Below are 17,616 nucleotides of genomic sequence, written 5' to 3'. Positions count from 1 at the left end.
CAGACATCTGTCTCACTGGCTAGTTCCTTAGGATATTTTGTAATTACCTTCAAAGGCAGGATTTGAGAGTAAAGATTACTTAGGGACTCAAGAAGAGATCGAACCTGGAAATCTGACTGGAAAAGAAGATAAGCAGGCTCGCAGGGAAATGTCTTTTTCTCACAGAAGCCGTTCCCGTGTCATCCTGTCTTCGGTTTCAGTCAGCATCACAGTCTAAGACAGGATTTCAGCCAGCAAGCTGGATTTTATAATGAAAAAATCCCAGAGAAATCTAAAAGATGTTGGGTTTTTCTTCAAACATTCTGATTTTCATTTTAGCACCTCTGTGTTTATACTTTGATAGGAATTGCTTGAATAATGTATGTACATAGAGGCCAGGGCCCCAGTTCAGCCACAAGCCCAAGCACGTCCATGCGCGAGTCCTTCCTCAGCCAGCAGAAGGGTGTTGTTCAGAACTGACCGTGTGTGTGATGCTTTGCTGAGCTGGGACTTGGTGATAACTGCTGTGATTCCTCCTTCACAGTTGCACTACTTGTATTAAAACAGGAATTTGGAGGGGTAGAACTGGAATCTGTGGAAGGTGTCTGCTGTGCGATCCTTACGATAAGGAAATGCTCAGTGTTGCTTGTATTTTTCCTGGGAACTGCAGTGGGACCAGTAAATACTTGTCCTGTGCTAGTCACGTTTCCAGTGCTCAGATGTTTTGGCAAAGGCACGAACTCCCCTATGTTGTGTATCCAGCCACCAGCTCATTTGGCTGCCCTGGACTTTTGCCACTTATGACACGGATGTTTCAAAGCCCTATGCGCAACACATACCGCTGGCTTTCTGCACAGCAGCTACTTGCTTGCACCAAGTGGGCATATACCTACTGCCCTAAATGATTATTGTCAGGTTTTGACCTTCTTCCAAAAGGGCTCCCTTTCAGCCTTAATTTTCCAAAACTTCAGGATATAAGGATCAGAGGCATCCACATCAGCTTCAGCCCATGTGTATTTGGCAAAACGCCGACTTCAGAAGTAACTCAGCGGGTCTTGGAGCAGCAGGAAATTCTACCCAAAATCTCAGTTGCTCTGAATATTTGAAGATTTTTAAGGCAATTATCTCAAATTGTTTTTCTGCGCTTCCGTGTTCCTCAGGTGATTTAACTGCTGAGGCTGCAGGAGGGAAACCAATCCAGGACAGTCTGATGTACAGCGGGTAAGAGCACCAAAGGGTCCTGAGGCTGAGCCGAGGCTGCTGGGCAGACACAACTTGGTTACTACATGTTGTAGCGAGGGAGCAGGGTTGGTTCTAACAGCTGGGTTCTTTCTTTCATTCCTCAGGAGTTCTCTGGTGACTTCAGCAGGCTTGGAAAGCCAGGGCAGGACCCCATCTCCTTCACCCCCGTACAGCAGTTCTCCCAGCCCATCCAGGTAAGAACAGCTGTTCAGTGGTCACTATGCAACAGGGATTAGTTGTACACCTCTTGACTTCCAGGAGGGGATTTTATGGGTGTTGCTGTGCTGGGTAAGATCCACATCTCTCCTTTAATTAAAGGGTAATGAGGAACACCCAGGAGAAACTCCCCAGCCTTGGGCACTGATCAGTGCCAGCTACAGAGCCTGTCTCCCTTCTCAGGAGGGGCTAGGACAGAATGCAGTAGAGCTGGAATTAACCCTCTTCCTGCAGGGGCAGGAATTATTCTCAAGCAGAAAGTAAATGTACTCCACTGTTATTTATGTGCTACTCATCCCCTCTGTGTTCAGCCTGCAGAGGCGGTGAGTACTCCAGCCAAAGACCCTTGCTTCCGAATTCATGCCGTGAGTTACAGCGCAACACTTTGGCCAAGGCAGAGACTGCTGCAGGCTTCTGCAGTGCTGGGAAAGGATAAGAGAGCACATGAGGATTGTTGCTCTTCTCCCCTTGCTGTTGAAGGACAGATCTGGGCCTACTTAGTTGTTTGTAGTTTGCTTGAAGATCTGAACATCTCCTTGCACCATGTCTGTGTAAAGCAATGCTGCTGCGTGGGCCTTGTTTAGTGATAGGGAAGGCAGGAGCAGGAGTAACGAGTGTAAATAGGCGTGGTCGTAGGTTCAGTTCTAACTAAACCAGTTGCTCTAAGCTCAGCTTTAGCCTTTGGAAATGTCATAGGTGACACCTGCCCATGCACACCAGCACCAGCGACTGCCTGCCGACGCGTTTAAGTTCAGAAGATGTTAATTGTCTGTGGAAGGTGATCCCATGGACTCTAGAGCTTGAAGCTTTAGGGTACGTGCTTAGCTTGCAGGGAGCTGCTGGTGTTGCTTCCCAACTCACTCGTACCTCGTGGGGAAGCAGGACAGCTTTCATCTCTGGTCTGGCAATATGGTACCTGCTGGGGAGGAGAGATGAAGGGGATTTCACACAAAGAGATGGATGACCCTGTAATCTTCCTTAAGAAGGCAATGTCATCCCAGGCTATATGTTGAACATGCTTGTCACTTAAACAGAGCCCAGAAAATGACAAAACGTAGCCTCAAAGCATGAAGATTTAAAGGAGAAGAATATAGCTCAAAGCCTTGCTGACGTGATCAGATTAATTGGCAAGCACGTACCACAGTGTGGAGTTTAATTGCATGGAGCTTCTTATGCCATCGCCTGCTAAGCTTTTTAACAGCTTATTCCTGAACTGATCCCTTTGCATTCTGGGGATCAGTCTTTATTAAAGGATTTCGCCTTGTTTCTGGACAGCAGTGAGTGAAAATTCATGGAATTTCACCACAAATGCTGCCTACTTTTCACTGTTCACCACAGTCTTCACCAAACCAGCCTCATCATGTTCAGCTGGATCACAAGGTGGCAAATCAATGCCCATGGCTGTGATCTAAACGTATTCCTGCTCTCGCTGTCTTTCCTACTCATTCCAAGCAGCTTCTGTGGAGCAGATGCCAAACCCCCTGGTGCTACATCCAACTTTTCTATCTACTTTGAAGAAACACTGAAAAGCTACTTCCTTCCCAGTCCAGGATGGGGAATAAGACATAAATAATGAAAGATTGAAGCAGTCACTCCCTCCAAATCCAGAATGTAAAGCACGATCTTTGGTCTGACCCCTAAAAGTGCTTTGAACTGGTGCCACCCGGGTATGTCCTTCACTGTGGATGCTGCGAGGTCTGTTCATCCAGCACTTGGCTTCCCTGGCACAGAGGACTCTGGGTTTCCTCTCCTCCGTCTTTCCTCACTCCCAAGCCGCGTTTCTCCCTCTCCTGGGGGCTCTGGGCTGGCGAGCAGCTCTGGGTGCCGTCCAGCTGGGACAGAAGGCGGCCGTGTCCGAGTGGCCAGCAGTGGGTTTTCCTCAGGATGTCACGGTGCGCTCTGGAGCAGCTCTCCTTGCGAACCAAGAGCGTAAGAACCAGGCACAATTAAAATATGCTGACATTTTCTTTTTTGTTAAAACAGCTCCTTGTTGAAAATGCTTAATAAGTTGAACGAAAGGTACTTCCTTGGATGTATCCCACAGCAATGGGTTTAATGCCATTTTCAAAGAGCTTTTAATTACTGCCAAGTAATTAAACTCCCTGTCCCTGCTTTATCTCTTGGTCCTTGCAAATTTATGCTCAGTTGTTTTCTTTGAGGCTTGAGGCCAATTAGCAGGTTTGGTGTATGTCAGCTCAGTTGGGTGCGTTTTTTGCAATTTGCACATTGTGGAGAAACCTGGATCCTGCAGGGATTTGTTAGAGCTCTTGGAGAGAGGAGGCATCATTTCACCTGAGAACTTCTTTACCTCCAAGGGATTTTGACCAGATGGAAAAAAAAAAAGCATTTGAAATGTATGTTTAAAGTCAGGATATGTACAAAGTTTGACAATAACATTCAGATTTCTTGATTAAAGATCCATTCACTTTATCTCTGTCTGACACAATGTCTTACACTGACGGATGGCAGAGACATCAAAGCCTCACCTTTCCACTGAGCAATCAGATACCTGGAACACCTTTATTTTATTGTATGTCAGTGAAGAATCAAGGCTTCCATGCTACCTTTGAGAGACAAACATCAGCTTAAGAGCCTATTCTCTTGGTGGAAGAAATAAGAGCACACATGGTAGAATATATAGAACTTCAGAAATCATTAGACATATGGAGAGAGAAACAAAGAAATCTGAATCATGTCTTGATCTTTCAGCCCTGATGAAAGGTCTCTTCACGTACACTCTGGAGATCTGCAGACACATTCCTGCAGGTCAGCTTTGTTCAACACCATCACCATCAACCACAGAGTACTACTGACCTTCCCCAAAATATCAGTTCTGATGGTGGGATGCTTTAAACTGGGCAGACCCAGATCCAGGACCCCTCAACTGACAGCAAGGAAGGCTGCAGAAGCCTTCATTACCAATAAGATCTTTCTGTAATTGTGCAACATCCCTGCAATTGGTGTTGGCAGTTGTAAATAGCATTGCCATGGCAATTAATCCTAGAATTCTGAAGCCTTTGAGAAGAGAATTTAGGCAGCTACTTAGTTAAATGTGATGTTTGCACGGGTTTTGTATAGCATGGCTTGTGTATAGCGTGGGCTAGGAGTAACAGGGAAACTGTCACCTGGGGGAACATGTGTGAGACATGAGCTGATTAACCTGCTTAGATGGAACTCGAAGCCTGAAGTTTGCAGAATGAGCCTGTCCCATTTTGTGTGTGTGATATTCTGGCCGACCTTGATGGGTATATAGATACCAGCTTCTGTCCCCCAAATTTATTCTCTCCTGAGTTGCCTTCTCCACCCTGTAGTTAACTTGCAAATACTCTGATATACACGGCAAGTTTATATTCTTTTCATGGAGATGCCATTGCTGCAGCAGTGCCTCTGCATGTATGGCAAGTAGCTCTTGGCAGCAAGATCCTTACCGGTGCCCTTTGTGAGCCATGAATGTTTAGTCCCAGTTCAGTGCTGTGCTCTTTGGCCGGGGCTCTGAGCTGCTGGGAACTGGGCCAGTTGAACCAGCAGGACTCCAATTTTCCTGCAGGGAGGGGTGCACTCGGGCGTGTGGTTTAACTTCAGCCCGTGGGTGGGAATCGCGCTGGAGGAAGAAAGGTGCCTGTTTGCAGGAGACGCGTGGTGTCACTCCCTTTGATATGACTTTGAACCGCCTCCCAGTATAAACCCACAGCCCGAGAACAGCCAAGGGGACGCTCCCTGTGTACGAAGATAAACCTCCAATTACCTGGCTGGAGAGCCACCCCTCACAAGAGCTTTTCTGTGTGTGTTTCCTCTCAACAGCCGGCCAGGACAGTTTTCTAGCAGCAAGTACGGACACTCCGTGCCCATTCCGGTCCCAACGCAAATTCATAACTACCGTCGGATTGAGCAGAACCTGCAGTCTCCCAACCAATACGCGTCTCCACGGTGAGTGCTGGGGCTGGGAGGAGAGGGCAGCGCCAGGGCAGGGGCGCTTCTGTCACAGCTTGGGGCTTGGAGAGCAAACTGCTTTACAGTTTATTCACTGTACCTCTGGAAGTTTCCCTGTGTGATGGGCTCTCCTCCTTGCTGAAGCGAGCCTGTGTGGTAACATAGTTTTGGGGTATTTTTGTAGCAGTGTCGAGATTTGTTACCACATGCCATGAATTTTGTCTGTGTGTGTGTGTGACAGCTCCCGTCAGCTTTCAGCGCAGGCTGAGCCCCTGTGAGTCTGACAGCTTTTCCCATGCCAGTGGGTCGGGTGTCTGAGCAGAGACAACCATCCATCTGGCAGATCCCTTTACGAAAGGAAAATTTGAGATAAACAACTAAAATGGCTGGGGTTACAACACTTACCTGACTTCACCTTAATTGGTTCCTGTAGTTAGTCGCAACCTCGATGATGTGTCTTACATGAGCTGCATATTAATGTGGTTATGCAGCCAGGGCTGGTTGAGTCACGAGCAGTTTCTGCCCGAGAGGCAGAGGATGTTTTCCGACCCCGGTGCCGGCCGCCAGCGTGCAGCCCGCCTGCGGGGTTCCGTGGTGGTGCCTTCTACATCCAACACACACGGGGCTCTTATCTCTTCTCACGCATAATTTCTGGTTCTTGCAGGCTGGAAATCCGGGTTCACAGCAACAGCCCAGGTCACAGGCTGGTTTGAAGGAGACTCACGCAGGGTCTAGAAGAGTTTTGCAGCAGGGGCACTCAAACAGCCGTGACTGTGAGGCGTCTTGTCTCTTTTTTGGATGAGTTGCTTTGGTATTTGAATTAGTTGAAGTTCAGATTTCAGAAGCAGAGGAGTACCTGTGTCAGCTGAAGTTTGGGCTTCAGCCAGCCTAATTCAGGATAAGGCTTATTCAGAGTGAACCCAGAAGTAGAGACGCAATATGTTGGTATTAATCAGGGATCAGCAGAGAGATTGTTTTGTGCCGGTGTTACTTTAATACTATCTTATGTTCACTTCTTTGAGTGTGTGGCAGGTTTTGTAGAAAGCGCCTTCCTGTTTCCTACGTGCCTTGTATTTTTTACAGCAAAACTTGTGGACTCTGTTAGTGTTGGTACTCACCAAAGAGTCCTGGTTGTCTATGTGATGTATGAAGTGAGAGCTCTGGAGAAGATGCCCCCAGGCACACTGTGCCCACCCCAACCTGCTGACGAGCTGCTGGTTCAGGTTCTCAGCCTGCAGCTACCAGTCGAGGATCAAATCATCGTGTTTTGCTCCTTGTAGTCAGTGCTGTGTAACGATGAGATGAGCATCATCCTGCAGAGAACTCGAGGAATGGATGCAATCAGATGATTCACGCTTTGCTTTCAGCACCTGCTCAAAAATCTCTGGCATCGTGTTTTCTTTCTGCCCCAGGAAGCCATAGTTATCTCTCAGCATCACTTCCTCTAATCAGCAAATTTGGGAGCCACCCTTCAGGAACGGCAGGAGAAACCCTCATCGGGCACTGAGGATGTGATTCCACTTTTCCATCAGGTGTATCAGATAGGCCATTACAGCCAAGTGCCTCGTCATGTTTGCCAAGTCATTAGACTGCAAACCTCGATGTACACTCTTGTTTCTGAAAAATGGACCACGGCACCTGCCTGGCAGGTGTGTGCCTGCGGAATGTGGCCACTTTGGGGATGGGCATGGTGCTTGTTGAGGTGGTAATTACGTGTGTACTTTCGGCCACATCACCTGTCCTGCTTGTCTGCTCGCTGGCTCATCCCACATCTCGTAGGGTGGCATCTGACATCCCACGTCTTTCAGCAGCTGGTGTTCTTTTCCACGAGTTCCTGGTAGATAATGTTCAGCCTCCTGGATGGCTCTTGCTCTGGAGAGTTAAGAACAGGGACGGCAGTACCTTCTGCCACTGAATGTCTGGGTATCTTTCCACCTTGCCAGGTACCCATTTCCTTGTTGTGTGTTCATTTTGCTTCGGGGCCAGGCATCTGATGAGCATAAGGCCTCTGAATCTGGAACAACCTGAAGAGAAGTCATTTTAAGGTTAAAATTGTAAAGGATTTCTTTTTTTTTTTTTTTTTTCCCAAGCATGTGAATGTAGCGTGGGTTCATTTGGCTGAGAGTGGCATATCACATTCTTTTTATCTGAACTGCTGAAGTAGATAGGGTTTGGTTTTTATTATTTTAGTTATGTATGTATTTTCTGAAACATGGCAAAAGTAAAACATACACCTAGTAGTGCTGTTGCGTCAATGTACTGAAGCTTCATTAGAATGACTTTGGCATTCCTGGCTGATGTTGCCAGCCCTGCTTGCACTGCAGAAACCAATTTGCCTTTGTTCTGTGTGGATATGTATGGGCAGCTCAACGTAGTGTCACCGGAGAGCAGGCAGGATTCTGTACTAATAGAATCTTGCAGTGCTTTGAGCACAGAAGCTTTTTTCAGCATATTCATTGATTCCTGTCCAGAAAGCCACCTACTAGCTGAGACTAATGTTCTTTTAAGAAGGGAAAAGATGTTTCCAAGTTGAGAGCAGAATGAAGGATTTGATGAAAAGACCGTCTTCTCATCTAGAGGAATGTAATGGGACTCCTGGTGGAGGAGCCTGCAGAGGCAGAACGGCGTTTCAGTAAATAGAGTTTATGTTGGGCGTTCTTAACGTGCGGTGAAAACATTAAAATATTGAGGAATTATTAATATATGATCCCGTCTCTCACCAGAGTGATGGTGTGGCTATACTCACTTCCCCCAGTCTAGTTCCCTCTTTTGCTTCATTTTAGCAGCTGGATAATCCTTGAGGTTCCTGCCTGTGTGGGCTGTACAAATTAACTTTCCCTTCCTACGGTGAGGCTTCATGAGGAGTTAAAGGAGTTTGGAGTCCAGGCAGTCCTGACTATCCAGCCCAAGGAGAAATTCCTCTGGGCAGGACTGAGCCGTTGCAGGTGTGACAGCCGCACGCTGCTCTGTTCGGCTCTGGAGCTTCTGATGTGAGTCAAAACCCTCGGCAGAGCTCAGCTCCGCGTCCCGCGACCTGCAGCTTTCTGCCCGAACGGCTGCTCGGACAAAAGAGCGAGGAGCTCGGCGCGGGAGGGACGCCCCGTGAACAGAGCCATCCCGGGGCGTTCCGAGAGTGCTGCCTGAAATAAACACCTTGGACGTGGCGAGATATGAAACTCTGTCTTGTTCGGGATTGACGTAGATACCTGAAAGCATCTAAAAGTGACTTCTGAAAAATGACAGGCTTTCCTGCTTAGAACTGCGCTAATGTCGTTTTTTCTTTTCATTTGGTTTGTGAAATCTTATTTGCATTGACACTCTGGAGAACCAGGATGATCATGTTAATCTGTATTGGCGTAGTCCTGGAACAGTGGGATTTTGATCCAGGATGAGCAGTCACGAAGCTCCACTCTGTGGAAGTAGCCGTGTGTGTGTATGGAATGGTTCTCCTTACTCCTCTGTACTGGCATCCAGAGTAACGTCTGTGCTGCTGTTTCTTGCTGTAAGGTCTGGTACGGTCCGGAGGTCTAGCAGTACAAGTCCTCTTGGTTTTCCTAAAACTGGTGCTTCACCTCCTTATCCTGGAGAACATGGATCTGCGCCCAGCTCCAGAAAGCTCTCCTTCGGCGGTGCAAAGCCGTTCATGCCATCACCACAAGGTAAGATGTCAGCTGGCATGTTGCTGCCCTAATAAAATCATGTGCCTCTTTCCTGTAAAGAGGGAGGTAATGACCAACTGTAGCTGCCAGGTAATAGGGAATTCAGACGCTTGTGTTCTCCCATGGCTCTTCTCAATAGATGATTTGACAAGTGTTTTGGCCTCAGTAAGGAGAGGAAAATACCTATTAGTCCCAGGAGAGGCAAGCTTTGGTTTGATGTCTGCTTCAAACATTTTGCTGCCCTCTGAAGCAGACTTGTGTAAGTGCAAAATATCTTTTTACTGGCTCAGGCTGGGGTGTGAAAATATGTGAGCCCATTGTTGTCAGAGCAAAATTCTGACCGGCCTTGGAAGGGCTTGAACTTCTCTGTTCAAACTGAAAAGTAGCTGTCTGAATATCTGGTAGCCTGATCCAGATGCTAACAATCAATTCAAGTGGAAAAGGGATAAGAAAAACCCCAGTGTGCAACTGATGCAATTTGCTGTTTTCTATAAAAGAACAGATTCCGATGTAACTAGCTATTCTATATCCCTAGTGTCGCCAATCATGTATTTATTAGTCTCCGCTGGTGGGGGAATGCAGAATATTCATGTTCTATTCCTCTAAATTAATATCACTGCAAAGTCAGACTAAAATTGGCTAAACTAATACGAGACAGCTTTTTTTTCTTCCTTTTACTGGAGTTGTTGATCCTATCACTACACAGCTAGGGCTGAGAAGATGGGAGAGATAACCAGCATCTTTCTGTAAAACAGATGATGTGTAGTGTTGTTATTGCCAATGGAAACTTAATAGTGGATAAACTTTTTTTTCTTGTGTTCTCTCAAAGTTGGAACAATCCCAGAGCAGCCCAGCCAGACTGTTATCCCCTCTTCTCTTGGAGCAGAAGTGAGAAGCCGGATTCCTGTTGCCGGTGCGTTGGTCCTTATCTCATCATTCCTGTGGCGCAGGCCAGACCTGTAGTCTCAGGGCATTCCAAGTTGGATATGGTACTTCAGCAGCTGTTCTTGGTGCTTGGCCAGCAGGATTTCAGTGTGCTGGTCGGGGTCGATCCATTCACATCCCATCGGCCAGCCTCTTCCAGTGCTGACAGACCCTGGGTCATGGAAACTCTTAAATTTGAGACTTGGGAGTTAATGGATTGAGTGGAAGAAAAGCACCTCAAAAGCCCCAGCTCCCCCTTGCTGCTGAACTCTGCCAGTCAGGGTCCCTTTCTCTGCAAGGGCTGCAGCGAAGGAAAGAAGCTGCGCTCCCGTGTCCCTGCTGTGCCTGCTCTTCCTCCTGCAGTCACAACTCCATCAGGCCTGGCAGATGGTGGCGCTCATCGGAGTTCCACCCTTAGCCACCACCGGAGGCTTTGATCCGTAGATGTTTTAGCAGTGGATCCAGGGATCAGGCTGGCTTTTTGTGGTAGAACCAGAACATGATGTGGTTTGTCTCTGTGTTTGGGCCCTGCAGGTTCCTCGGCGCCCGAACACTCTCCTCGAGGGATGGGCTCCCGGCTCCACAGTGCTCCCAACCTGTCGGATCTGCATTCCTGCCGGCAGAAGATCACCAAGCAGCACTCTGATCCTCTGGTTGCTCACTTGGGTCACACCCCAGGCAGCCAGCCTCTGCAGATCCACGGCCTGCAGCACTGCCGGCAGCTGCGGTCCTCACCGAAGCTGTCCGAGTTCATGCAGAGAAGCCCTTTGCCCACGATAATGGGCTCCCCTACGAAGGTAGGTCACGGAGTCTGCTTTTGGGCTTCTCACGGCTTGATCTTCTGGGCTGTTTGAGGATGAATCGCTGCGTGATCGGAGAACTCTGACCTGGATTTGTCTGTGCTCGCGCGCTTTTCTTCAAGGGCTGTTTAGTGATCTGTGTGAAATGGGGTAGTGTCCTACTTCTTAGCGGGCAGATCTCACTTGGCAGCAGCACTCACTGTCTGAGCAGAGCGCAGGGTTTTCAACAGGCGGTGGGAAGGAGCAGAAGCGCATTAGTGGCCCGCGGTGCCGGGGCCGGTTTGCACGCAGCGGCTCGGCTGGTGACGCACGTGCGCGTCCCGACGGAATCCCCAGCAGGGGCGGCAGACGGTGAAGCAGGTGACAGCCCTGGTGTCTGTGCGACGCTGGCACCGTGACAGCGTTTTCTCTGCTTGTGTTAGGCTGCTACAAACTTCCAGTGGAGTTTGTCATTTCAGTTTAGTCATTCTGGGATTGCGCGCAAGTAACTGTGTAGGGTGGGATTTCTCCCTCTTTATTTCAGGCAGATTGTTAAGCATACGATTTAATTTTAATAAACAAATGAGAGGGCGAGGGGAACCTTCCTCCTTCACTTTAACAACAGATCTCTGTTTTTTCTCTTTTCCATAGGCTGTGTCCCCCTTTGAGTTTCCCAAAACCCCAAGTTCCCAGAATCTCCTCACCCTCCTGGCCCATCAGGGGGTCATGATGACTCCGACACGGAACAAGACCTTGCCAGATCTGAAGGAGATGGGTCATTTCCACTGCCAGCAAACTGGCTTGGGATTGAGGCCTGTGGAAGAGATCAAGGGCAGGTGAGCTTCATGCAGTGGTGCTTTGTTTCCGAAAATGGGACAAATGGGGCAAATTTCAAACCCCAGTTAACATTTAAGTTGTAACATAGCATCTGCAAGCATTCTGCAGTTATCTGCTAGCACCCTTGGATTACGAGCAGATGTGATGCAGGTTTTTAAAGTTCTCCTCTACAGGGGCAGGCCATGGCCTAGATTTTTATCAAATAAAAGATTGCTTGCAGCTTCACGTGGTGTTTAGTGTCAAGAGTTTTATCAAGTGGGGATCAAGGATTTGGTTATTAGGCCAGACTCCCTGCAATTATGCAGATGCCTTTTTTCTTTGTAGAGCCTGTGCCTGTCGTGGCTGAGAGGCTGTTGTGGGTGTTCCTGTCTATGAAACAGTGGGCACCGAGCAGAGATCAGGGTTGCAGGATACCAAGTCGCTCAGGTGTTAGTGTTAAGTTTTTCTAACGTGCCTCTTTGCAGATTGCAGATTTCTGCAGTGATGTGGAGGAGCCCTCTGTTATTAACTTCCATATGGTCCGCCAAAGAAAAATTGTGTTAGAAGAATGCTGGAGTCAGTACTTGCATTACTGCACTTAGTCATGGTAGTTGTTTGCTTTCTACAAGTACCAGGAGGTGCTTCAGATGCTCTGTTGAAAGAGGAAGAGAGGTTATTTCAGCTCCAGACTGTTTGCTGCATAGTGCTAAGTGGTTGTGGACCGGGAATGGCACAAACTGGAGTAGAACTTAGCTGAAACCTTGCACCTGTTAACTTTCTGCATCATGTTGTTTGTCCTCCTTTTAGGTCTCTGAGCACAGGCCGGCTCACTGACCTGCTTCTGAAGGCAGCCTTTGGGGCACAGATCTCGGAAGCTGGCAGCAACGACAGCCTGAACAATGAGAAGCCAATGGAGATCGCAGGTGGGTGGGGAGGCTGGGCAGATCTGGCAGGATGTCCTGGGCTGGGGTGAGCGGTTTGCCTGAATGCCTCCTGCAAACGGGAGGCTGCTCCTCTGGTGGCTTCTGGCGAAGGAGGTGACTGCCGTGTGTGAGGAGTGCGATGGTGTCTGCTTTCTTTTGTGGAGCGCTCGAAGGTCTGTGGGCTGCGCCTGCTGTGTAATTGCTGGCTAGCGGTGTGATTTTCGTAGGCAGGGCTTCCTCTTTCGACCCCTTCTGAATGCGATAACTTGTGGAAGTAGAAACTTTCTGCCAGGCGGTTGGAACATGAATGGCTCCGCGAGGGTGGGTGTCCCTGGGCTCGCAGGTTGGGAAGCACGGAGGGGAGAACAGCTGCAGCGATGCCAAACGCTGCCCAGGCGCGTGTCCTGCGGCCGTGCCAGCCTGGCCTGGGCTCGGCGATGCCTCCCGAGGGACACTGGCCCGTGCTGGTCACCACTGCCTCCCCGGAGAGTCTGCAGGAACACAAACTGCTGGGTGAGGCACACCGTGCTCCGAGTAACCTTCCTGTAATGCCAGTCTGCACCTTTCAACTGTCTCCCCAGCTCCCTCAGGTGCTTACGGAGGGACCCTGCACTCTGGTGCCCGGGCTGGGGGCTCTGCCAGCCCATCCCCAGTGATTTTTACTGTCGGATCCCCTCCCAGTGGAACAACCCCCCCACAGACCACGAGGACCAGGATGTTTTCAGGTAAAGGGCTGATACCTGCCTGTTCCAGTGGGAATGCCCGGGGGCAGAGCGATGTGTTGGATTCCTGCTGATGGCTGGTGGTGGCAGAGGCTGCTCAGAGCACAGCCCGCAGCTCAGCTGCTCTAAGTGCCTTTGAGATCCTCACGCTGGCTCCTGCCAACCCCCGTTATTGCTGAAAACTGTCGCACTGGCACAAGGACTCGTGCCATATACTGGTTTTCCAGTACTGGAAGAGTGAGGCAAACTTCTTTTACTTCATTTCTCCCTGCTTCAGGAATAACGCTGCAGCTGTTCATAAACCCACTGTTGCTTATAGGTCGACAAACATAAAGATTGTGTTGTGTTCTGATGGTTTTCCCTGTGGGTTTTGGATGAGCTATAAAACGTGAGCATGACCATCCGTGCCCAAGAATTTCAGTGCACAAGTACCATTAGGAAAGGGCCAGGATGGCTCTGTATGCAAGATTATTAGTGGTGTTACTTGTGCTCTGAGCTGCTGAAGTGGGAAACAGGGAAATGCACTCCTGCTTGGCAGACCCGTCTCTTAAGCCGCCAGTGCTGTGGTCTCATCAGCCAGCAGTCGAGGCTGTGGTAATTGGCCCTTTTGGGATCGTGTGTCTGGGAGCTGGAGTCTGTGTTCAGTTTAAAAAAATATTTGGACACTTTTATTTGCATTTTTGGCTCGTTTGGGTTCTTGCCTTGGCCGTTCCTCATCTGAATGTGGTCCACTCTGTTGTTCTTAATTACTGCAGGGAGGGGTTGGATGTAACCATGAATAAGCTGCTTGACTGGGATGGGGGGACACATGGGCTGGGTTCCTGGGTATGGCTTGGATTTCCGTCATAAATAAAACTGCTCACATCCTTGATCGTCTGGAAAGTTGGGACCATAATCCTTTCTTTGTCTTGTCTATTTAGAGGGTAAAGCTCTGTAGGGCAGGGTCTTGTATAAAGTGTCTGACAGGCCTGTAGCACAATGGGGTTCCTGTCCTGGCTGCAGCGCATGGCTGAAATGTTATGAATAGAGAATGCAGGCTTCCTGTGTTGCTTTTGTGGGTATAATAGCGATTTGGAAGCAGATCCCAGTACTGGTTTTTAGTGGGTTGATATCTGGAGCCTTAAGGGTCTGCCGAATGGTCCAGATCTCAGGTGGGACACCTGGAAGAGAAGGCTGTTGAATAGTGAACCCACATCACGGACGCAGGGTTGGGTGAGGGCAGGCAAAGCAATGCTGCTCGACAAGCTTTGTTTATTAGGTCTGTGCAGTAACTCCTTATGTTCTAGTTAATGCACGAAGTTAATGGTGAAAAGGGGAGCTTTGCAAGCTAAAACTGCACCCCAAGTGCCTGGACAAGCCATGAGTAAGATCACTTGGCAAATGCAAAGGCAGAGCCATTTCATGAGTCATCATAACAATTTCTGCAAACAGCCTCTCGGAATTACGGGGTATCCAAAATGTGATATTGTCGGTCCTTTCCTCTCTCTGAAAGATCTGGGATGAATACCCTGAGACAGAAACTCCTTTTGAAGTGCTCATCTTTTGTAAGCAATGTGCTCTTAGGGTGGGTTCAGTGGTTAAGGAAGGGAAAAGATGATGGTGAGGGGGTTGTCTGATGGACACCGTGCTTCAGGGTCCCCTGGATCATGAGATTACGGTCTCGACTCAGCTGAAATCACTCCTGCACAGCCCCCTGCTTGTAAGGAGGGGAAGCAGAAGCACAGGGCGTGTAATGCAAAGCCCTCCTGGTTTGCATTTAAGTGGATGATATTTTAAAAGCCTGATAAAAGCCTCTCTTATCAGACGTGTTCATTCAGTGATAGTGTAAGAGCCAGGGAAGCAGTGTTCAGCCCGCGCTGATCCGTGATGGGGAAGGTGGCTGTGGTGGTGTGTGATAAAAGTCAGCCCAAGATATTGTGGCAGGATTCAGAAAGGGTTTGGACAAAAAAAAAAAATAAAAAGCCTCTGAATTGTCTCCATAAATGACAGACATTCTGGAAGGTGCGTTAAATCTGCTTGTGCTTGTAAGCTGGTCTACCTGAGCCACCAAGGAGCACATGAGTCCTTGCATCTTCCTCCCAAGTCCATGTTACTGCTCCTATCAGATCCAGGATCCTACAGGATTGTCCCCTGTGCTGGGCGAGGAATACCTAGCCTAGTATTAACATCTTCAGTAATTCCTTTGCCTGTTTTTCTTCTCAGTGGGGTCTTCCAGCTCTCTCAGTTCTGGAGGCTCATTCACCGGCAGGCACTTGGCAGTGGGAACTGGTGGGGACGCGGTGGAAGGTCCCTCGAGTCTCCGGTACGCGTTTGCTGATCCCATCACCGCCAACCTGGAAGGTGCTGTTACATTTGAGGCACCAGAGTTGCCTGAGGAGACGCTCATGGAGGTGGGTATATCCCAGAGACTTGTTAGGGGCAGAGGACAGGGGGGAATAAAAGTGAACCAAATCCAGAGGTGAGATGGCTCCACGTTTGCAGCCAAGGAAGGGAGTTGCTTCCAAAGGTGGTGGAAACTGGCTTCGAGAAAGCCAGGCCAGCGCAGCACCCAGAAAGCCCAGGGCATATTTAGCACAGTGACTTTTGAGCCAGTTACCAACCTGTTTAGTCCGTGAGACAGCCCGTGACCAGGGTTAAAATTCACCATTTCCAAAGCTGCGATCGCAGGTTGGAAATATCAGGTACCTGATGCATTCTGTATTAACAGCTTCTGAAGAAAAACTGGCTGCTTTGTGCCTTTTCTAAAAGGCTCAACATTAGTAATAGCTGCCTTGAGAGCATGAGAAGCTAGTGTATCGAACAACTGCCTGCACTGGGGGAGTCGGGCAGGGATACGGCCCCTGCTGAAAGGTCTGGAAAAGAGTAAACCTGACAGCTCTGTGACTCACGGGGGCGGGGGACACCACGGGCTGCACCACGAGAGCTGAACCAGATTGTGGAGCTGAAAGGCTGCCAGGCTGCAGCACAGCGACTGCTCTTGTAGCCGAGATACATTTGAAATGTAGGCCAGGCTGCCCGTTTGCGGCGGAGGTGGGAGGCAGGTCAGCCACGGCTTCAGCTCTCTCTGTGACGGCTCCTTGGGCTGCCTGGGACTGACAGAAGCTCTTCGTGTCTGAATTTTGCTGGTGTTGCTAAAAACCTCTAGATACCCACAGAGATATGCATACGTTTTTCTGAGGATGTGGGTTTGCTCTTCTACTTCAGAGTTTATTTAGCTCAATTTTGTTGTCAATTATGCATTGAATTGCATTTGTTTGCTTAATTACCTGCAGAGTGCTAGGACTTTCAGTACCGATGTGATGGCAGTAGTAGTGAGTTTAACTGAGCATCCTCGCCTCTGTGAGGCCCCACAAGTGTGGGGTAGTGCCAGCTGCACCACGTCGGACGCTGCTCTGAAGTGTCCTAGGAACTATCAGCTTGATCTTGTTAATACCACCCAATTCAGCTTCTCGTATCTGTAATGAATCTTTTGGGTTTGGTCACCATTTCTGCTGAGCACAATAATCCTTTTGCATGTCACAAAACCTTCCTGGCACCAAACCTTCACAGCATATTTTGAGAGCCCTTTGTGCTCTGCAGAGTTGGCCGTTGAAAATTCGCTATTAGCACCTCTGTTGATCTTGAGCAGAGCTGTTACCTTCAGAGAGGTGGTTCTTCCATCTTTTGAAAAATATTCTCTAGGTGCAGGCAAGGCAAATTGAAGGCTGGGTTTTAGCTTGTTTCGCATTGCTTTAAAAACAAGATACAGAGGTGGCTTTTGAAGGAAGGACTCTTGTGATGCCAGTGAGGCCATGAATGGCAGCATACCTAATCGGAGATGACTGTATAAGCAGAGAGGAAGGACTGTGCACTGGTTAGAGATTCCGGGCTGAGACCTGCAAGATCTCAGCAGTTTCCTGCTCTGCCACAAACTTCTTGTATGACTTGGCAATTACTTAATCTCCAAGTTCCTCCTCTGCTTTTAAAGATAGAGGAAGATGGAGATAACACTTCCTTACCATACTGGACTGTCCAGGTAGCAAGACAGTGGGAGGAGAGATTCATATTTCACATAGTCAAAGCTGCCTTAGCAGCCAAGTGCCTGAGCCAGTGGATGAAAAACAAAAGCTTGCAGAACTTGAGCATGGTTTTTTTCTTTTTCTAAATTCATGTAAAAAGCATCCCTACCAGCCCCCCCTTGAAAGAAAGGAGCCACTGGATAGTTGAAGATCAAGCAAGTTAGCCACTTCTCTACAGAGAAAGTGCAAACGATGGCGTTGCATCTGATCCAGGCAGCAGTTAATTTTGTAGACCCACAAGCATTCAGTTTTTCCACAAATACTAACTTCCCAAAAATGCTTGCAGTGGCTTAAGCAACGCAGCTTCACAGGAATAGGATAATTCCCTTTGATCTGTATTAGCAAAGGAAAAACTACTTTGGTGTGAG

At 48.6% G+C, this 17,616-nt stretch overlaps 1 protein-coding gene across 4 annotated transcripts in view; it reads left to right on the top strand.

The window, feature by feature from the left end:
* The window catches only part of ULK1 (unc-51 like autophagy activating kinase 1), a 76,090-nt gene that overhangs the window by 49,844 nt on the left and 8,630 nt on the right, over positions 1 to 17,616 (top strand). For 3 of the 4 annotated variants that reach the window (XM_065646015.1, XM_065646014.1, XM_065646013.1), the window contains exons 15-24: positions 1,140 to 1,200; positions 1,326 to 1,415; positions 5,239 to 5,364; positions 8,875 to 9,026; positions 9,856 to 9,939; positions 10,485 to 10,747; positions 11,381 to 11,565; positions 12,353 to 12,468; positions 13,050 to 13,193; positions 15,393 to 15,580. In XM_065646015.1, coding sequence (XP_065502087.1) covers positions 1,140 to 1,200; positions 1,326 to 1,415; positions 5,239 to 5,364; positions 8,875 to 9,026; positions 9,856 to 9,939; positions 10,485 to 10,747; positions 11,381 to 11,565; positions 12,353 to 12,468; positions 13,050 to 13,193; positions 15,393 to 15,580 — 1,409 coding nt within the window. The remainder of the gene's footprint in view (positions 1 to 1,139; positions 1,201 to 1,325; positions 1,416 to 5,238; positions 5,365 to 8,874; positions 9,027 to 9,855; positions 9,940 to 10,484; positions 10,748 to 11,380; positions 11,566 to 12,352; positions 12,469 to 13,049; positions 13,194 to 15,392; positions 15,581 to 17,616) is intronic. The other variant, XM_065646016.1, reaches the window with a different exon arrangement.

This window comes from Caloenas nicobarica, chromosome 16 (assembly GCF_036013445.1).
Source record: "Caloenas nicobarica isolate bCalNic1 chromosome 16, bCalNic1.hap1, whole genome shotgun sequence".
NCBI classification, from domain to species: Eukaryota; Metazoa; Chordata; class Aves; order Columbiformes; family Columbidae; genus Caloenas; species Caloenas nicobarica.
The sequence above is the reverse complement of the archived record's forward strand: the minus strand, read 5'-3'. Positions and strand labels throughout refer to the sequence as shown.